This window comes from Alligator mississippiensis, chromosome 5 (genome assembly GCF_030867095.1).
Source record: "Alligator mississippiensis isolate rAllMis1 chromosome 5, rAllMis1, whole genome shotgun sequence".
NCBI lineage: Eukaryota > Metazoa > Chordata > Crocodylia > Alligatoridae > Alligator > Alligator mississippiensis.
In genome coordinates this window covers 127,681,805-127,704,198 of record NC_081828.1, presented here as the reverse complement: position 1 = coordinate 127,704,198, position 22,394 = coordinate 127,681,805, and the positions used below count along the sequence as shown (strand labels likewise).

General features: G+C 40.7%; 1 protein-coding gene across 2 annotated transcripts in view; it reads left to right on the top strand.

Annotated features, from left to right (window-relative positions):
• The first annotated feature begins 2,291 nt into the window (after positions 1-2,291).
• The window catches only part of SEPTIN7 (septin 7), a 98,156-nt gene continuing 78,053 nt past the window's right edge, over positions 2,292-22,394 (top strand). For both annotated transcript variants that reach the window (XM_059728687.1, XM_059728686.1), the window contains exons 1-2: positions 2,292-2,377; positions 3,587-3,689. In XM_059728687.1, the coding sequence (XP_059584670.1) occupies positions 3,680-3,689 (10 nt within the window). In that variant the 5' untranslated portion in view covers positions 2,292-2,377; positions 3,587-3,679. The remainder of the gene's footprint in view (positions 2,378-3,586; positions 3,690-22,394) is intronic.

Sequence of the window (22,394 nt, the reverse complement as noted above, 5' to 3'; positions counted from 1 at the left end):
GTTCTAACAGCACTATGCTATCCACTTAAAGGCTGAGCAAGTTTAGGAATCTTTTAAGGTCCATTGGAAAGCTTTAGATAGTTTTTAACACTGCAGGAATTGTATTTCTTCAGATATACACTATGTTGAAAAAAGAAGTCTTATAAATTGTTTGTTGATGTTTGTTTGTTCTTTACCTAAAAAATGCTAATTAAGCTTTATTTCCAGCATCGTGAGTGTGTAGTTAGCTGCACAGAAATATGGAAGCAAAAAACGAATATTCTCTAGGGAAGATGGTTAGGCATCTCTACTGGAAAAAATGATATTGCTTTGAATTTTGGAAGCTTGAAGCCTTTTGGAAACAAACTTTTATGCAGTGAAAATCCTGCTTTCAATACATCTGAGTTTCTTAAAGTATGTTGTTACTGCAGCAAATTACCACCTCTGAAATATTTATAAAATAAAATTTCCTTTATCTTTGTAACTGTTCATGGGGAAAGAATTAAAATACTAACATTAGCAATTAAATAAAGCAAATGTCATTTTTTAATGTGTGCTGTAGGTAGCTAGCGGTCATCTTTTAGGATGTATAACTCATCGCATTGTTCCAAGCATGTTTTAAAAAATATACGTAATTCCAGTGAGAAGCTTTGGTAAGGATGGTGGCCTAGCCCCAGGGTTGCTTCTTCCTTTGTCCCCCATGAAAATTTACACCTCGGCCAAGTTATAAGCCTTTTAAAAAAAAAAAAATCTGATTTTGAATATGTTCCACCCTGTTATGAGCTCATAGTTCTGGCATGTCAAACAGTTCTTGCGTACTAATTCCACAGAATGACTGACTGCGAATGCTCAGCCCTGGAATTTTGTGGTCTAAGAAAGACTTGCCTTCAGTTGCTTTTCCTGTCGGCTGGGAAGTGAGGGGCTCCTATGGTGACGGACAGCAGAAGTGAAAGGAGGGAGGTACTCTTCCTTTTCTCCAGATGTTGATGCCCAGGAATCAACCTGACTCCAGGGTAGTTGCAGGTGATTAGTCAGGAGCAGAGTTACATAGGATGGCTAGTAACAGAGGGCAAGCAGGCAGACTTTTGAAAGAGGAGTGGAAGGGAGAATTTTATTTAAAAGAAAAGGACAGTTTTCTTGCCATTTTCCAGTTGGTCTAATACAAGGTATCATTTGGGAACCAAGAGTTCTAGTTTTTTGTATGTCATTCTCTTCTAATGGCTGATTCCCACAGAGGAACAGTTTACTTGAAGTGACTATGTAGTAGCAATGAGAAGTCCCCAACCTGGCTGCTGACATAAGGTGGGGGAAGAGAAGAGTATGGTTCCACATGATGAATTTTTAAATAAATCGTGATAGTGAATTGAAGAAAGCTGCTGTCTAGAGGACCCTCAGTACACTTCTCTGAAAGTTGGGAAGTATGCAGAGAGCAAGGCAAGAAACTCTGGAAAGAGAGAGGAGGGGAATGGTCTTGAGATTTGAAGCATTTAAATGTCACTCAACTAAATTATTTTCATGTTGCTACCACATAGTTGCTCTGTGATGATGGTGGCAGGCCATGCAGCTGAAAAACTTTCATTTGTGGCCACTAATTGTCTTCCTCACTTTCTGGGAATTCAAGACACCTGGAGCCAGGCTTGTAGAAATGCTTCACTGCTCATAATGCCAAGTAAAGTACAGTGGAACTGTGCCTTGAACATGTCGTAGTATTACAGTGCTAAATACTGTGAAAGATAAGGTCATAGATATCAAGTTTGGAACCAAAAATTGACATTTAAAAGATTAAAGTTAATATTACCTCGTGTGTTTCTTGTTTTAAAATGGGGATAATATAATTTCACTGTACAGTTATTGTCAAATAAAATTAACATCTTGAAGAGTTTGCATGCTGTTGCAAGTGTGCTATAGAAACCATCCTAAAGACATTTTAATAATTCAAGACTTGTTTCAGACTTTGAATGCAGTAAACAAGCTTACAAAACAATAGGGGTTAAAAAAAATTGACAGTGTATCCTGGTCACCAAGTGAGGTAGGAGCCCTGTGGAAGTAACATGCTATCATGAAATATATCTATCTTAACTGCATACATGAGGGGGGAGGATGGGAAGGGAGGCTTGAATTACGGTTTTAGAATTATAATATAGTTGGTATTATAGCATGGAAAACACTTTAATTAAAAAAAAAAACATAAATAGACAGTGCTGTAGACTATTGTTGATCAAATGTAAGTAACGTTTTATTTTTTGTTTCCTTTCTGTTTCTGTTGTATTGCTGCTGTGTGTCACTGGGCCGATCATTGCAACATTTGGAATTCTTCACTTTTGCTCTGTCACTGTGGATGTTTCCTATCAATAATTGGAACCTTGAATGATGGAATTGTGTTGCTTACAAAGTAGCTGTAAGTACTGTTACTTTTGCAATTACATGACAACTCGTGTTATAGTAAAAATAAATGTTGAAGTTGAGTAACTGAACTAAAACTCTTAAGTTACAGTTGGATGAAAATCAAGCTGAGGATAAAATGTTAAGATTAAACTACTTTAGGTATTAGAAATATGATATTCTAAACCGGCATTATTCACAGTCTGGAGGTAAATGTTTCACTGAAAAAGTAGCGAAATAGTTTTCAAAATCTGTTGGAGGAATTTAAAAGGTAGGAATGTAGGAAGTCCTAAAAAAACAAGTGGCATGGAATTGATTTCATTCTGACTTCTAAATCACCTGTTAGAAACATGATGAAAGTCAGCAAACAGGAAATCTCAGTTTGCCTTTAATCTTGTTTTGCTTTTGTACTTTTTATTGTCCTAGGCTTATTCTCATAGATATTTACAGTTAAATATGTAGCCTTTCCACCAAATGTTTGTTGGTTTTTTGCTATCTAGTAAAATAGGCACTTACTTAAGGCCTTATTCTCCATTCTTATCTCTCTTACTTCCTGGTAGAAAATGGTAGTGAATCAAACCTTTATAAGATATTTTCACTTTTATCTTTGTACAAAACTAGAATTTTAAAACTATTTTTATTAAGTAAAACTATCATAAATGTGCATGATACATATGCAAAAATAAATATAAAAATAATCAGTGACACTAAAATATGTCATAGTTAAAATGCAAAGATTCTCTTAAAAAGGACACATTAATTGGTTTTTAATTGACAGGTGGTTTCTGGTCACCATGAGCTAGATTTATGAAGGTATTTAGCTTACGTTCATCATACTGGGAGCTGGATGACTGGTCCTGCTGGGAGTTAAACCTGGCTATATGCTTCTGAAAATCCCATAAGGCACCCATCTGCATCTTTAGATGCTTTTGTCCTGGAAGAATTGTAAACCTGTTCTTAATCAGTGAAGTTTTAGAATGATCACCATGTGGCTATATTGATGCAAAATATTACCAATGTAGAAGGCCTGACTAGCCAGCCAGCCTTTTGCTCAGTCTTGCTTGTCAGAGCCAAAAATAAATTCTTAAACAGAATTTACTGAGTTGCAGCAACAAGTTTACAATATGATGTGTAAATGTCTTGAATTTCCTAGATTGATGTAACAATTCTTAAGAATATTAACAGCTATTAGAGATGCTTCAAATGCTTCTTCTTTTTCTGTTAGCAACAGAAGAACCTTGAAGGATATGTGGGATTTGCAAATCTCCCAAATCAAGTTTACAGAAAGTCTGTGAAGAGAGGATTTGAATTCACACTCATGGTAGTAGGTAAGTTATTTTCTTTATGCATTTGGATGGTGACTCATCTTCATAAGAAGACTACATTTGGAGTATATTTTACATATTGCAGCTATTGATGCTTCATTTGAATAACCCCATTAGAGTACTTTCTGTACTTGCCACTTTAATTAAAGAAATGGAGATGATAAGCAACTTTCAACAGAGTTTGTGCTAGTTCATAAAAAAAAAAATAGTAATATGGGTGTACTCCACAAAGGGACTGCAAAAATGGTGGCAGAGTGTTTTTGGCAGTATAAACATTTTTGAGTTCCAGTTGATAAGTAAGAATGTATCTCCTAGTTGTTAGTGCACGAAATCCAACTGAAGATCTGAAAGGTCAAATTGGTTTCTTTTTTCTCCTTAAACATCACCTGTAATCAGGATTCTTTGTATCCTGTATTTCTTTTGGCCACAAAATTTGCTAGAGAACCATAAGCCTTAATTTAAAGAAGCATTTCTAGTTTGCATGGTTACAAAGAAAACCAACTATAAACAGAGTAGAGTGTTTCCTTGAAGCCTGCAGAGAGCTTGCAACAATAGTTGATATAGAGGTTGGGGCTGTCTATTTTCTGGGCAGCTGGGGGCCCCATGGTGATTTTGCTGCAGACCTGGGGGCCACTCATCTCCAGAGCTCTCGCCTGCTGTGCAAGGCAACCCATCTCCTTCATCCTCCTGGCCACATGAGCAGCCTGGTGTTTTGTTTGGGTTTTCTTCCCCCCCCATGCCATATAGGTTTGTGGGCCATGTGGGCAATCGAGCTCTTCCCCCTCCCTGCCCACCTCTTTCCCCACCCCCCAGTTGCTCATGCTGCATGGTCAGTCCATTCAGCCCCCCTCCTAGCCATGTGTTGTGTGGGCAGCCTCCCCTGCCCCCTGCAGCACTGATATCCTGGCTCTGACTTATTTAATATTCCAGAAGGCTATTCTAAAATGTTCTCTTAGCCTTCCACTCCCCCTTCATTTTTCATTGTGGGGCTTCACATAAGTACTCACTTGTTAGCTGTTAGCTATATATTTATTAGTAGCTCCTTCAATGGTAGTGTATTATATATTTGTTCTGAAGTGAAAAATGTAAGTAATGCATGAACATACCAAAAGAAGGACAAAAGGAGAAAAGTAGGTTATACTTGGGGGTGACGAACAGTGAGAGTTAGCCTTTTTTCACTTAGTTTGCAGACTAGAAATTGCAGTGAATGATACTTTGTCTAAATTGTTAAAAAAAAAATCTGAACTAAGGTAGTAATCACATTGGATTGCCACACAAAGATAGCTAACTCCAATAACTTGCTATTTATTTTAAGGCTGTAAAGCAAATGTTTCCTGTGTTTTGGCAATACTAACTGTGCTTTTCCACTTAGCTTCTGATAATATGAAGTAGGAAAAACTACTTAAACTGTAAGACAAGCCATAGGGTGCATCTACACATTCATTAATGTGCTTTTGCTACTGTCTTATTAAATTTAATACCTCTGAGGTGAGGTACTAAATAAATGTGCATTTGGCTACCCTAAGACCTGGTATTGAAAACATGTGCTTCTTTAGTGACGCTTTATGTGCAGTAGCCTGTTTTTACTGCACTTGAGCGTATTAGCATGGGTTTTGACATGATTAATGCACAGTAAAATAGGCTACCACGCATTAAAGCGCACATGTAGACATACACTTAAGGGCAGGACTCCATTGTTTTAGTTCAGGCTGGTTAACAAACTTAACTAACTAAGCACAATATCAAATTCTGCAGAGTCTGATTTGAAATCGTTGCATGCTTTTTATTGCAGGAAAGCCTTATAAATGTGAACTAGAGAATTCCTATAGTGATGTCTTCCTAAACGTGCAAAAATATATCTGTTGTCAGGGAATACTGAGTTTGTCTGCTGTAGGTTATGGTGAACATCTCTTTACTGCTTTGGTGGATGTATGCATGACAAGGAATGCTCTTAGGAAGGTCTCCCTGAGGAGCTAGGACTTGTATTTTCCTGCATGAGAGTGTTTTGAGGATCCTCACTTAATTCCACAGGAACAGCCTAAACTGGTCACTACGTAGGGTAAGATGGTACAGTATATATTATTTTGGAGGATTTACTCAGTATTAAATTATTTGGTGAGGCATTATGAATTGTTTTGGTGGTAATGAGGAAAGTAACCCTATTGATTGGAAGGGGGATTTAATTTTTATATTCATTAGAGTGGAAAAAATGAATAGATTTTTTTTTTTTTACTTGATTCCTTGATTAATGCCAGACCTTTCACAGAGTTTGGCTGGCAGGAAGCTGGTAACTTTAGATTGGACCTGTCTAACTGGGCAGTGTATAAGTTGTGGGGCACATCTTTAGATGATGATGTATTTCAGCTAGGTGAATGGTATAAATTATAATTGGGTTGCTTGCTGTTGTGTGAATCTTTCAAACCTTTTCCCTGTATAATAATTTATTTTGAGACCAGGGAAAGTTCTTCATTGAAATTGGTATTGAAGCAGTTACTGTGTGCCAGTTTGAAGAATTTTGACCTGAGGGTAAAGTACGTATAAGCAATGAAAAAATAAGACCATGTTGGTGGAAGGGCTATTCTTTCTGTATTATAGTAATCTTCTAATTGTAAAAGTATCCTCTGTTTAATAGAAGATAGAAATATCTTAACTGTATGTGCTCTTGTCTGACATTATATAGATAATAGGTTGCTTGAAGCATACCTGTACTTCTTGCAAATAGGAAAATTATATTGCCTTTTTCAGAATGTCTCTAAAGCATGTTTTGTTGTTAACTAAAAACTAAAGTAACTTGTTCTAAACTTAAAAGTGTTTCCATGGGAAAATAGACAATTGAAACCATCTAGACACTATCCTATTTCATTCCTGTATAGTTATGTCAGTAGCTAAAACAAGGTTTCAGTTCAGTTTAGTTCAGTTAAAATTACTTATCGGTGTTGGACAAAAATAGACATCCTCTGTTGATTTCCCTTATGCATAATCTCAAACTAATGCATAATGCTGGATGCTTTCAAAATCGGTGGGTTTTTTGTAATACTTATTTTTTAAAAGCTTAAATCTAAATTTGGGAGGGAGAATCTCTAAAGTTAAGCTCATAAATAAAGAAATGTTGATGGTACCTTTGTCCTTGCCAATCTTGGTCTTTGTAAGTATCATACATTAAGGATGCCTGAAACTTGTCAAAATACTTGAGAACCCATTTGAAGTGCTTTGCTATTTTAAGAACAGAAAAATCTTCTCATTTTTGCATCCACTAAATTGTTTAGGTAAATGACAAGTCTTAAGTCATGCACTCAAACATTTTGTTCACCTAAATTTAACCTTAGTTGTCAGTAAGGCAGGCATCAGATGCCAGATAGGTCTAACCTTATTAAAATGGCAATTGGCCTTACATTGACCAAAAGGTCACCTTGGCTGACTGCTTATTTTGTAAGTTATTCTTCATAAAGTCTGATTGCCCCTGTTTCTGCATTTCATCAATGAGTTTAGTGCAAAATGCTTAAGCAGCTCTCAGAAATGAGGACCCAGAACCCAGTTCTATACTTGTCCATAGTCACAAACCCCATTATGTTTTGGGGTGGTTTGTGGCATGTCACAAATGTTTTCTTGTACTGTATTGTACTGATATGGTATGTGTGCTCTCATTGGGAAAACTCATGTTCTGCTATTTCCATTTACATTGCTTTTATTGCTGTACAGATTATGGTATTCTGTCTTTGTATATCTTTATAGATTTGGGCATGATTTAGCCAAGTGACTAAGGAATGCCTACTTAAAAACAATTGTTACTTCTAGATGTGGGCAGAAGGAGACGTTTTTGGGTTGGGCAGCCCAGGATATTGTCTGCCTGCAGTGATGAAATCTGTTTCATAGTAGAGAGGCTACTAAGAGAAATAGCCCTTGAGCCAGATGGGTTTCACGTGTCTTAGAGAGAAAAGGAGTTTTTTTGTTTTGGGTTTTTTTTGGAGGACTCCAGGGACCCGTGAGAGTACTGGTGGTAAGGGGCTGGTTAAAGGTGATTCACAGATTCATAGATGTTAGGGTCGGAAGGGACCTCAATAGATCATCGAGTCCGACCCCCTGCATAGGCAGGAAAGAGTGCTGGGTCTAGATTACCCCAGCTAGATGCCTATCTAACCTCCTCTTGAAGACCCCCAGGGTAGGGGAGAGCACCACCTCCCTTGGGAGCCCGTTCCAGACTTTGGCCACTCTAACTGTGAAGAAGTTCTTCCTAATGTCTAGTCTAAATCTGCTCTCTGCTAGCTTATGCCCATTATTTCTTGTAACCCCCAGGGGCCCCTTGGTGAGTAAAGCCTCACCAGTTCCCTTCTGTGCCCCCATGATGAACTTTTATGGGCAGCCACAAGGTCGCCTCTCAACCTTCTCTTGCGGAGGCTGAAGAGGTCCAGGTGCCCTAGTCTCTCTTCATAGGGCTTGGCCTGCAAGCCCTTAACCATATGTGTGGCCCTTCTCTGGACCCTCTCCAGGTTATCCACATCCCTCTTGAAGTGTGGCGCCCAAAATTGCACGCAGTATTCCAACTGCGGTCTGACCAGCGCCCAATAGAGGGGAAGTATCACCTCCTTGGTTCTGTTCGTCATGCATCTGCTGATACACGATGAATTGCCATTAGCTTTTCTGATGACTTTGTCACACTGACGACTCATGTTCATCTTTGAGTCCACTAGGACTCCAAGATCCCTTTCCACTTCCGTTCCACCAAGCAGGTCATTTCCTAGGCAGTAGGTATGCTGGACGTTTTTCCTCCCTAGGTGCAGCACTTTGCATTTCTCCTTGTTGATTTGCATTCTGTTGTTTTCCGCCCAGGTCCGCTTGTAGTTGTTCCCTGCCCTCCGGTGTGTCCACTTCTCCCCACAGTTTTGTGTCATCCACAAACTTGGACAGAGTACACTTCACTCCCTCGTCCAAGTCGCTGATGAAGACATTGAAGAGTATCGGTCCAAGGACCAAGCCCTGCGGGACCCCACTGCCCGCACCCTTCCAGATCGATACCGACCCATCCACTACGACTCTCTGGGTACGACCCTCTAGCCGATTCGCCACCCACTGGACTGTGTAGTCATCCAAGTCACAGCCTCTTAACTTGTTCACCAGTATGGGGTGGTATACCTTATCAAAGGCCTTTCTGAAGTCTAAGTAAACGACGTCAACCTCTACTCCTGCATCCAGGTGTTGTAACCTGGTCATAAAAAGAGACTAGATTAGTCAGGCATGATCTACCTGCTACGAACCCGTGCTGGTTTCCCCTTAGCATAATTTTTCCTGCCCGGCTGTCGCAAATGTGAGCCTTGATAATTTTTTCAAAGGCTTTGCCAAGGATGGAGGTGAGACAGACTGGCCTATAGTTGCCTGGGTCCTCCTTCCTCCCCTTCTTGAAAATGGGGACCACATTGGCCCTTTTCCAGTCCTCCGGGACCTGGCCCGTGCGCCACAAGTGTTCAGATATTCCCACCAGTGACTGCGCAATGACATCACCCAGTGCCTTCAGTACCCTTGGATGGAGCTTATCTGGGCCTGCCAACGTAAACGCATCCAGTTCCTCCAAGTGCCTCTACACCATCTCAGGGTCTATGCTTGGTAGTCTGGCATCCTGCTGCTGCCTCTCTACAATCCCAGAGAGAGCCTTGTCTTTCCCCTCGCTTAGAAACACTGAGGCAAAGAACTCATTGAGGAGTTCAGCCTTGTCCCCCCTGTCTGTCACCAACTGCTTATGCCCATTCAGTAGAGGTCCTATTCCACCCTGGGCCTTCCTTTTACTCCCTATATATCTAAAGAACAATTTCTTGTTATCCTTAACTTGGGATGCCATCCTTAGCTCCATGGTAGCGTTGGCCTTTATAACTGCCTTCCTACAAGCACGAGCAGAGGAGGTATACTCCTCTTTAGTAATCTCTCCCTGTTTCCACTTATTATATGTCCCCCTTTTTGCCCGTAGACTGCTCTGGATTTCTCTGGTCAGCCAAGGAAGCCTCTTGGCCCCTTTCCCCGTTTTTCCCTGCATCGGGATCGTCTCCCTCTGTGCCTGAAGGATCATTTTCTTTAGGGACAGCCACTCTTCCTGGGCTCCCAACTCTTCAAAATTCTTACTCTGTAGTGCGTCCTTGACTAACCGCCTGAGTTCATTGAAGTCAGCTTTCCTAAAGTCTAGCACTTTCACCCTACTAGTTACCTTACCCACTTGATGTCTTATAGTGAATTCTGTTGTTTGGTAATCGCTGTCCCCCAGGTGACCACCGATCTGTAGGTCCCCTACCATGTCATCCCCCGTTGCCAATACCAGGTCCAGTAATGCATTCCCCCTAGTGGGACCATGTACCTCCTGTGTCAAGTGCAGGTCCTGTACACAGGATAGGAACCTGCATGAACGGTGGGACTTTGCTGTCTGCGTCTCCCAGTAGATGTCTGGGTAGTTTAGGTCCCCCAGGACTACCGCCTCCCTAGTTTTTATGGTCTCCGAGAGCTGCCTCAGGAGTCCCAAATCTAGTTCTTCCCCTTGGTGTGGGGGTCTGTAGCAGACCCCTACCACCAAATCCCTTTCTCCTTGACCTCCGTGTAACCTAACCCACAATCCTTCTACTTTCTCCTCCTCTGATTCCATTTTGATAAGGGTCGATGTGTATCACTCATTGACATAGAGCGCCACCCCTCCCCCTCTCTTTCCCACTCTATCCTTTCTGTACAGCTTATAACCCTCAATGTGTACCGCCCAGTCGTGGGAAGGATCCCACCAGGTTTCTGTTAGCCCTACTAAGTCGTAGGTGTTTTCTGCAAGCAGGAGTGCTAGTTCATCCTGCTTGCTCCCCATGCTCCTAGCGTTAGTGTATAGGCACTTGAGCCCTGTGACTGGCGCCGTTGTTGCCCCCCAGCTCTGATGCCCAAAGGGCCTCTTATTGCTTACCTGTGGTGTACTGCTGGCCGCCACAGTGATGTCGGAAGCTAGTTTGTAGCATGCACTTTATATTTGAATCTTGGGCAGCAGTCACGGCTGGCATAATCACCAAGAAGGCTGAACTCTGGAAATGCTGGCAAGTCTCTCAGGAGGGCTAGGGGATGGCCAAATGAGGGTAAAAGAGACCTTTTCATGTCTTTTTACTTCTGTCACCAAACCTGTGGTTTTACTTGTATAATTCTTTTCTTCTACTTAATAAATTATTTTGCTGTAATTGACTCTTCCTGTGGAAAGAGTCATTTTGGGGCAAGGGATATTCCAGGTTAGCCCTTTGTATAGAAAGGGAGATCTGAATTTTCTTTTATAACCCAACATGGATGTTACTTAGATCTGACAGCGATTCCCTTGCTGCAGCTGCACGGTCCATTATAAGGGCAGTGGAGCTGAGGCTTGCCAGAATGAGAAGTTATTCCAGTACAACCTCAGTCTGTTCCCTGGGGCAAGTGGCAGCACAGTGGTGAGAAGCTTGGAGCTCTAGGCTCTCCTGTGGATATGTTTGAGACACCCATATAAAAGATCTCATCACTCTCTTGTGCTTATCCTTCAGCACCCCACTTCCAGATCTTGAGTTCTTACTGCACAGTCTGAACAAGACAAATGGAAATGGCCTTATTCCAGCTTTGCCTGTAGTCTAGTGGTTGGGGCACTCTCCTGGCCAGGTATAGGTTTGAAGCCCCTAAGTCTGGGAATGGTATTGTATCTGTGTCCTGAACTGTTAGGCACGTGCTTTAACCTCTGTTGTAAAGTTGAACATCACTTCCTTGTGTTTTAAGACATGAATGAGACTATGTATACAGAAGGATAACTTGGGTGCCAAGAAGGATTTGGACTCTGAATTCCAGTCTTGCAGAGTCATCTAACTTGAGGCTTGCATGGTAGTGCTGAAGTCCTGGGAAGAGGCAGGGTTTCAGACTAAAGACTCAACTGAGTCAGCATTTTGACTCAGTTGCCATCCATAGTCCCTCTATTTGGTGTGCTGGCTGTTGTGAATCCCATTCTTAACATGCCTCCCTCCCCCCTCATGGGGAATCCTGCCATCTAACTTGTGAATCCACTCTGGGAGCCGGGTGCCTAAAAGTTAAGCAAGACAATAATGAATATCACTGTGCCTCAGTCCCTTTATGCATCACAGCCTTATTTCAAAACCAGTCAAGACTTAGTTTGGAGCAGTTGCCTTCAAAGGCATTTCTGTTAATACATCCCTTTTTTTCTTAATTTTTGTTGCTTTGTAAATTTCTTTTCTTCAGTCATGGTTTGTGCTGAAACATAACATTTAAGTATATTTAAATAAGCTGTAAAACGAATCCAGTGGTTAAAACCACAGTGCAGAGCATCTCATGTATTTGGGAAAAATTGGGTAGGAAACAGTGAGGGGGGGCAGTTTTCTCTTTTCCTACAAGCAGGGATGGTTACACATGTTTTGCTTTATAATATCAAAACTGGAAGGCATGGAGAATCAAGACAGGTGAGACTTGTATGGTGTTGGTGGTGCCCACACACATCATTTTAAACCTAGAAGTGAAACCTTTAAACACGTTTGCATGGAGAAGTGGCCATGTGGAAAATAGTTTATGAAGAACATTAGTCTGTAGTTACAGTATGACATGCCACTGTGTCTTTATCCAAGTATATAAGTCTGGTCTTTCTCTGTAGAGCTCATCACTGCATTATCTAGATGTTGTATGAATTGGCCTTTTCCTGACCTACTCAATCAAGGGATGTATTTTGATTAAGTTGCATCATTTGAAGCAAAGCTCAATGGTATTTTAGGTGATCATGGGATTTCTAGTTAGAGCCTGTTCTTCCTGTGTCTTTTCCAGTTGAGGGATTTGCAACGTTTAGGCTGGTAGGCCTGTGGATATGGCATCTTTTCAAGCAGTTGCTTCAGTAGTATATCAAAATTGACAGACCTTGATAAGCTTTGAATTGGTCATCCCCTTGCCCCCACCCCACTCCCCCACCCGCAGTGTGGCAGGGAAGCTAAATGTATACGCACAGGTGCATTGGTCAACATAAAAAGAGAAGGGTCAGGAAGGTGGAGCAAAACTGGGGCCGTTATAGTGTCAGAGGTGTTTAATTCCTAAGTGCGAAAAGGAAGCAGGTGGACTTGGAATGAAAGAGGACTTGGAGACAGATGCATTGTAACAGGTTATTTGTGGGACCTGAGGAAAGAAAATTGCACAAAACTCAAAAGGTGTTTTTGTTTGTTTGGTTTTTTTTTTTTAAGGTTGCGGGTTTTGTCAGATATCACCCAAGTGCTGTATTTCAGCATTTCTCAACCTGTGGGTCACACCCCAAAAGTGGGTCGTAAGAATATATGAAAGGGTTGCAAACAAACTTTTAACAATGGGTCAACAAACTTTAAAAATGGATTCTCCTTTAACAGAGAAAAATGAGGGAAACTGTGGCTTTTCCTATGCAGGCTGGCAGCATTCCAGCCTGTGAGGGGCTGCTTGGGCCTGACCTGCCCCACACACGGGGGGGGGGGGGGGGGCTGAGGCCTGGGACAGGAGGAGGTCAGGAGTGAGGGACACTGGGTCAGGTCCGGCCATTGATGTTTACAAATGGGTCCTGGTACAAAAAGGTTTGAGAACCACGGCTGGAATTAACTCATGAGTTTACTAGAAAGATTTGAACAATTCTTCCATTTCTTCTCACTACCCAGCCTCCATCCAAAAAAAAAAAAAAAAAAAAAAGATTCCAATATTCTTAAACAAAATAAATGGACTTCCTCTATTATACCTTTATTCTATTTGAGGATATCCTCTCCCCAGTTTGTGCTTTGCTATCCATACAACACGAATACAGCAATGTTTGTTTCCCCCCTCTGGCCCCCCACAAGTACAGAAATAAATACTGAAGTTGTGCAAGTAAGCAGTATATCAAAGCGCTTGACCTCGTACATAAAATACTTGCCTAAGGAAAGGAATGGGTTACTTGCTCTTTTCTGAAGTGACGTTTTATACTTGTTCCCTGTGTTCTGTTGCAGTAAGCAATGCCGCTCCAATTATAAACATTTAAACTGTCTCAGTTTGCCAACAGTTTATATCCTCTCATCCTCACTGGCAGCGGAGCAAGTATGTCTGAAGTCAGAATTGCATTCTAAGAACCTCAGCTTTATTGCCAAGGCAGACTTAGTTTTAATGCTGCCACTTTTCCTTGTCTTGATTGAGATTCCTTTAAGTTAAAACTGTTGATTCACATTCATTCAACAGTTAATGTTTTTCTTGGCTTGTATCTTTAGGCTTCTTTGGTTTGGGGTGGAGACTTCCTGCATTTTCATTCATCCAGCTAGAGCCAAAAAAGCAAATAATTGAGTTGGACTGGATCAACTTGAACAGCTCTGTAGAAGCGGGGGAAATATATAGTTTACAGATTACAAGTTAGTATTTAGAGGAAATGTCTTTAAATCCAGTTCCTCTAACTCCATATTTTTAATGCGTCTGTATAGTGTGGATTAAAATAGATTTGGTTTCAGTTCATAGTGTTTGATTTTTAGATGGGGGAGACAACTTACTTTAATACTGTTGGGCTTGTAAAGCGTGCTAGACAGTTTTTTCAAATAGACATTCAACTTTCATTACTGATTACTTGGATACCAGACTTGATCTGCTTTCAGATAAACTTCCCTACAAGTTTAGTATCTTTTCTTGCTAATGATCTATTGTAAAGAAGAAGCAATGCCCTTTAAACTTTATGCAGAGGTAAAATATATATATGACTTGATAACTACCATCAGCTTTATGTACATGATTTGTGCATTATATTATGTAAATATTTCACAGATAATTTGGAGAACTTAAGGCAGGCTAAAATGTAAAACCCTTGATTGTATTTTCAGCTGACAACTTTTGCAGCTTTGGAGCATTTTTGGTTTTCTGGATTTTATATACACCTCTTTTTAGACTTCCTAACAAAAAGATTGTGGTGTGCAAATGGGTGCTTAACTGAGCTTAGCTGAACTATTAGCAACAAGGTATTTGCAATTCAGTTGGCTGTGTCTAGGTAAAACTGCGGCAGGAAGCTTTCTTTTCAAAATTTCTGTTTCTTTGTCAGTCAAAGTTAGATTTTTCTTATCAGTGTCATGATAGGGAGCATGAATTGCTTCACTTTTGTTTAGGCTCTTTAAATCGCGGTCATAAATTCAGATCCTTGGATTTGAGAATTCATAGAAACATCCATGCCCTATACAAGGTAGTTGGATCGCTTAACTTAGCATCTGTATCTATGGATGTCAGGGATCCAAAATTATCATAATTCATGAACTATAATAAAATATGTCAGTTTGGCTTCTTTGCTTTCAGCCTGAAGTTTGACACTTATGCCAGACAAATATCTGGCCCGTATGTTGGCATAATTCCAATAGAATCAAACCTATTCCTGTTGACCTTATTTAAAAATCTGAGTCTAACTATCCATCTCTAACTGAAAAATTGTGCTGTGACCCATAACTGAGTATGCAACGTTGGTGAATTTAGAAAGAGGTATGACCTGTTTAATGAAGAGAGATGACAAAACAAATAAGTAGAACATGGATGGAAATAGTAATAAATCATTTTATAACAACCAGCTGGTCTTAGCAAGTACAGGTACATGCTTGTGGCCTTTGCATCCAGGTGTATATGGAGCATGGCTGCCTTCCATGACTACACAGTTATTCCTTCAAAGGTAGTAATCATAATATCTTAACTCAGAAGACAAAATCACAGGAAGGAAGGTCTCAGAAACTGAATAGATGCTACCCTGTATCATTTTAAAGTGATAAATTGTCAGATTAACCAATATTTGAAGCATCTCAGCTCTTCTACAGTGCTAGGGACAGAAGTTACACATAAATCAGTATAAGTGGTTAGAAACCAGTTCAAATCTGTAACTGAACAGAAAATAAGTGCACATAAACTGCTTTCAAAATGGCCAGAATTGCTTTAAGATAAACCTGAATGGGTGTAGTATCAGACTTAACTGATTTAAGTTAAATTGGTTGATTGAACTTCTGTCCCAGATCCTCTCCAGATTCAAGTCAACTCAGTCCCCCAGCATCCCACCCCTTCCCCCAGTGGGCCAGCTACCTGATACAGCCAAGCAGGGAGGTGTGCTCTAGTGCCCCCTGTCTTGTAGCCTAGGTCACTGCAGGCATGTGGCTGCACTTCTGGAACCAAAAGAGAATGTGTGTTCATTTGCTTATCGGTTCCATCTGTGGAGCTTAGACAAACCTGTGAAGCTTGAATTGATTCAGTCTCAGGCTTTTTAACTGTCTGTACTTGGCCCAGATGCTTATACTGACACATTTACCATTCTAACAGAGAGAGTTTCCAAGCTTCAGTCAAAAAGAACCTGAAGGAATGCAGTGTGCAAACCTGCCCATTGTATCATTGACTACTTGTATCTGACTAGTCAGGTGCTCAGGTGGAACACTAATAGCTGCTTTGTGGTAATGAAGAACTTGGTAGTGGACTACATGTAGTTAAAAAGAAGAAGAATAGATTGTTCAGTGGCTTGCTTTGATCTAATGTCCTAAAACATCATAATGGTACCGAATGCACATGGATGGAGCTTAAGTTTTGGTTTTCAGCAGACTTGTAGTACAGCAAAATGGTTTTGTTACCCTCTGGGATTGGGAACCCCACATCTTGGGGATGACTTTCTACCCTCAGTCAAACTCAAAGTTTGAGCTCTAGAGTTTCCATGTTGGTGATACTAAATATGATCAGACTCGTAAATACTTAGAGTAGTCTACAGTCGTTTGCTGAATGATGTGGTCCTCTTCAGGAAGATCTTAAAGTTTGGTTGCTTGTGCAGCATCCTTGCAGAGGTTGGGTTGATTGGCTGAGCTGCTTTCTCCTGTAAAATACCTTTTTTTCCAAACCGAATAATAGATTTTAAATTATTATATCATTAAGTCAGGGGCCAGCAGTTATTTGGGTTGGAGGGCTACTTAATGAGTTTTGGTGAGCTCTTGAGGGCTGTGAACTCCTCACAGCTGTTCCTGTACCCTGCCCCCTACCTCAAGTCCCTGGCATGCAGCTGGGTTGGGCAGGAGCTGCTCCAGCTGCACCCATGGATAACCCACAGCTCCTGGCCTTCTTCCCCTGCACTTCCTTCCCTGGCAGTTGACAGAACCATACCTGAGCTTCAACTTTCACTGGGGGCTGGGCTGTCTGGTCTGCAAACAGCCACAGGGTTGAAGCTGCACACAGACATCCTCGCTGGTCAGAAGTCTGGCCAGGAGCTCAGTGCCCCCTGCCTTGAAGTGTATACTGGGGCTGAGGGATGGGGCAGGGTGAGCTGGAGCGGGGAGGGGAGTGGCTGCCTGGCCACTGGAGCCAGAGATGCTGCTACTGCAGCCAGCTGCAACATGGGGAAAGAAGGGCAAGAGGCACCAAAAGCCAGGGCAGTCATGGGCCTGATACAGTTCACTTTCCATAGAGCAGCTGTGGGCTAGATTAAAATCATTTAGTAGGCCGGATCTAGCCTATGGGCCATATTTTGCCCATCTCTGCATTAACCTCTTAAGTTATTAAACTGATTAAGCTGTATAATAGAGGAGAATTCAATTTGAGTTGTTAAAACTAATCAAACCCTTCAGCACAAAATTTTATATATTTTGAGAATTTGTGTTGAATTTGACTTGAAAGCCAATAAATCTTTTGTGCACACATGCTATTTTTTTATTTAACTAAACCAGAAGTTTGCAGTAAATTTCTTATTACTTGTGTCTGTATCTTTGTCAATTTTATTCCTGTATCAGAAGTTTAATTTATTGGCTGTGGAACACTTCCTGTAATGACCCCCTTCCTTCTCCCCGCCCCCCATAGAAGTGCTTCATTTGGAAGCATCCCACTCCCAGATAAGAGCCCATTGAACACACACAATATTTCACAGTATTCTCAAGTAAAGACAGCATATTTGAAAGTTAAACTCTCTTCCATCAGGTACAAATACGTGCCAAATTTAAAAATAAAACAGTGTAATATAACTCGGTTTGCAGCTATTAGAGATTTTCAATCACAAGTCTAGTGTAAACAGACGAATGCAGCTAACTACCTGTCCATACTATTCAGGTTTTGAAGTGAGGCAGAAGGTAGAATAGAAATGCACTTTGATACATCTGGAGACCAGCTTTTTTTTTGTTTTTTTTCCTTTTTTCAAACAACAGCTAACTGAATCAAAGATGCATAAGCTATAAGTTGTTCCTCTGCCCGGCCCTCCAACTGAGGGCATATCATTTTTCTTCCCACCAGCCTTCTCTTACACTTGAGTTTTCTATATGTGGTGCTCTTTCTCTGTGATAAAAACAAAAATAGATGCGAACTGGAGTCACATTTTGGGATATACACTCTGGAGCCATCTCTTGGTAATGTCCCACCATATATAATACTTGTTTTGGGGACAGGCATGCATTGCTTCTTTCAGGTGAAGCAAAGTGAAACAAAGCAATACCTCATTTGAATGCAACTAAAGAAATAAGAATTCTTAATGCATCTGCTATGGGTAAATGCCATTCAAGGGAAGCTAGCAGTTTAAAGAAAAACAAAACAAAAAAAACCTGATTTGAGGTAGACTCTTATTCATGTTGTATCCACAGAATTTTATTTCCATTTATTTCCAGTACCTTGCACTGTGGTGTGAGTTGAGGAAAATGTCATCTCTTACCCCCTCCCCCACTTAGTTCTACGCTGTGGGCTTCTCACTCGACAAATGCTCACATAATTGAAATGGGTTGGCTCAAATGGAGTGTTTTTACAACTGTTGTAAATAGAAACACTTTTTTAATGGGGTAAGTAAGATTGTGTTTAAATTTCTTCAAGAAAGTTGCATGTAATCGTAATCTGTGCAGTCGGTGTAAAGCATAGCTTGTTTTGAGTAATTACAGTATAGTTTTCTACTACTATACAATTAGAGATTAGTCTCGACATACCATTCTAAAACATACTATGAAACTGCTTGCCTCTAAAAACAACTCTACAGCGAAGGCTGTAAGGGCTAGCAGAAGTATTGACATTTTTTCTGAGATCTGTGTGACACTTCTTTTCAGGGGAGAAAAAGAAATGTTAAAAGTAACTTGTAATCTTTGTTCTGTGTGAGAGATGTTTAGGCCCTATCTAAAATATACTTATATTTATTCTTGGGGCGGGCTATCAATAGTGTGTTTGAGAGAGCCTGGGGCCACTGTTTTTGTAGTGAATGTGTAAATTTCCAGCCCAAAGAAATGGCTTTTATTTGTGTTTTGGATATAACAATTAAAGAGGTAGACAGGACAAAGGAAGGCATTTAGAGGGGAAGAAATAGAAAACAAGAACTTGAGAAGGCCATGGATGGGAAGTGTCACTGGAAGTTAGAAGGAATAAAGAAATAAGGTAGTGCAGAAGTGAAAGGAAGGATTAACTTTAGGAGTACAGAGTGATTTGTAGAGTGATTTGCACTTTTGAGCAGTGGCAGTACCACAAAGGGCATACCAACGTGGAACACTAAAAAGTTACTGCAAAGATGTACAGGCAGACCTCGGACTTACGATGCAATTGGTTCCTGAGAACCGTGTCTTAAGTCGAAACGTTTTAACTCGGAACCAATTTTCTCGTAAGAAACAATGTTATAAATGGGGGATTGGTTCCGGAACCAAGGCCCGATACCCTATTTTCACCAAAAATACCCCAGAATTTTGTACTTGATCAATTATAGATGAGTAATATAGCTACATGAATGTATTTATATTGTAAATAGCAATCATATTGATTTGGAAGGACTTCTTTGAGGTGACTTCATTGGACTTTTTGAAGGGTTCTTGGCTGGAGTCTTCTCAGGAGTCTTGGCTGTAGGTTTTTCTGGAGTCTTGTTTGCTTTTTAAAGGAAGTGTCCAAGCAAGTTTGCACAGATGTTCTCCAGGGAGATGCGCGACACAGCAAACTTGTTTGCTGGCATGGTGTCGCATCGGATCAAGCGTTGTAAGTCGAAACAGATGTCATAAAGTTGAAACAGTATCAGTTTATAAATGTTTTAAGTGTGAAACTTTGTAACTTGAAACATTGTTAAGTCGAGGCCTGCCTGTACTCTCTAGTCAAGGAGCAATAGGGGATTGCTCTTCCGAAGAACCCATTAGTGAGGCCAGTCAGTGACAGACCTCCAAGGAAGAAGAGAGTGGGTAGTTTGACAGTGATTAGTGGGTGTCAGCTGTGCTGCAGCTTTGTTCCCTGTCATTGAGAGCTGTGTCTGGGGGCAGTGGGCTGTCATTGAGCCCACTGCAGCTGCTATCCCTCTGCCCCTCCTTGGTGTGCTTGTGCCATGTTTGTTACACTATACCTGTACACAGCCTTTTTGTAGTGCTACAAGGATGTTTATATATACATTGTTATACAGGCTGTGGAAAGATTGTTGTGTGTGTATCTCAACTAATTTGAGCTTTCCTTTTGGGAAGCATCCATTGTAAAGCTGGTACTTGTTTTGCACTGGTAGTAGTTGTTCTGGGAAGAAAAATTATGTATATACTGTTTGAGTTGTACATCCAGATTCAAATACACCAATTTAACACTTTGTGCCTATGTTGCATTTGCAACTACAGTGAACTCTGGACTAAACTATGTGATACTGTTGAACTGTGGGTATCTGAAATGGTTTAACAAGAAGTTTGACTGCATTTACTACTTCATCCTGTTCCATCTCCGACAGCTCTCCAAGAGCTGCATACACATTGTTCTGACCTTCAGCAAATTTTATCTTAGCTTGTCCATGTTACTTTGTAGTTTGTGGTCTGGCCCCAAGAGTTTTAATCTGATTAATGCCTCATCCGAAGCCCACAGACTTCTTTTGGCTTTAGTGACCCCACAAATTAATCTCACTTTCTGATCTACATGTGGCTTCTGCCCTGGAGCAGAGCCCTGCCTGTTTCCTCCTTTTCCCCTCCCCACCCTCTTTTGGGCATATAACTCAGGTTTGACCACAGTGACCTGTGTTTTCCTAAACTCTGTTCGGCAAGTATAAAACAAGCTGGTGTCAGTTATTGGGAATGCGATCTATTTTTTTCAGGTACGTACATGTAAAAGCGAAACAAACTTTTAAACAGATACTATTTACTTGAGCGGTTGTCGGATATGTTTTCACATTCATATTGCATGTCAGTTAGAGTTGTGTTCAGTCAGACTGGTACTTTCATAGTCTGGAGGACACATTATAAATACTTGCCATCTCGAAGGACCATTCCTTTCTTTCTCATGATTGTGTATTGCAATGAATCTCAACTCAAGGCACCCCTCGGAAAATGCTGGCTGCTTTTACTTTTTTTTTTTTTTTTTTAAACTACAGAAACATAGCAATTTTTCTATTACCAAGAACTTGGAAAGACAGCAATAGGTCAGAAGGTTTTTAACAGTATGTATTCCTATTTGAAATCTCCGGGTTTATCTCATAAATCATGTTTGCATACCTAACATTGCATGGCACTCGGTAACACCCTTGAGAGGTTCTGCAGGCACCCCACTGTGCCATGGATGAGAATCACTAACGTACTGCAGTTAGTACAGTAATTCTACTATACAGATATTTATGTTAAGAGTAATGCTAATTTGTTCATGTTTGTGCAGGTCTTGAGAGCACAATTCAAAATTTCTGGGATAAGTTAATTACCTTCTTCTAAAGTTGACTTGACACTTAAACTGTATTGCTTTTCATTTAAAAGATAAATATTTTAAAGTCTTATTTTATCTAGTATGCATAAACATTTACTAGAAGAAAAATAAATTATTCTGTGCTGTGGTCTGGTACTGGTGTTAATCTTGTCAAATCTTGAGTGCATGCCAAAAAAGCATAACTAGGCTGAGAAGCCAGTAATGAAGTAGTTTGATTTATTTATTTTTTATTTGTTATCTTCCAAAACTATCTGGAAATAACTAGAAAGCTTATATCATATAAATCTGGGAGTTCATTAGTAGGTTACAGTATTGGCTTTCAATCTCTTCACCTTCTAGCTTTTACTACTTCTTCCAGGTAGATTTTGGCACCCTAATTTCCTTTTCAAAGAGTTCTAGAGGTAGACAATTTGTACCATTTGGAAGTTTTCAGTCGAGTTTTCATGCATCTCAAGGAGTTCTAGCAAAGAAGTTCTGAGGATTTAGGAGTCACTGGCATGTTGTTTGTCCTTTCAGCATCCCCCACCTGCCCCAGACTAGTCCCAGTTTGTCAAAATGATGCATCAAAGCTGGCTTGTTTCCCTGAATAATTATGTAATTAGCACATTAAACATTTTGGCCCAGCAGCACTACAGCTTCTTTGCCCATTTCCTGCTTGTTGTCATACAAAACTTCCTGGATAAAGATAACCTGGAAACAGAGTTCTGGAGAGTATTTACCAGGAGTGCCCATCAGGTCTCATGGCATTAAAACAGGTGGTAGTTGACAGGAAGGAACTAGCAGTAAGCTAGATATTATAGCTTCTTCCTGGGTCCCTCCCACAAGTCCTGATCTCTTGTGTTTGGAGCTAATAGCTGAGCAGGAGTGTACCTCCCTTCCACTACAAAGCAGTCACTGAAGCAGTCCAGTACCACCTCCTCCCATGCCATTCCTTTGACAGTCTGAGGGAAGATCATTGCTATAAGGAAGAACTCTGTCCTGTCCTTGCTACTGCATGGCACTTGAGTCGCTGAGCTGTGGGGGCTATATTCTAGGCCTGTGTGAAGCTTCAGGTTCATAGTTTCATAGTAGCTAGGGTCAGGAGGGACCAGAACAGATCATCTAGCCTGACCCCGTGCC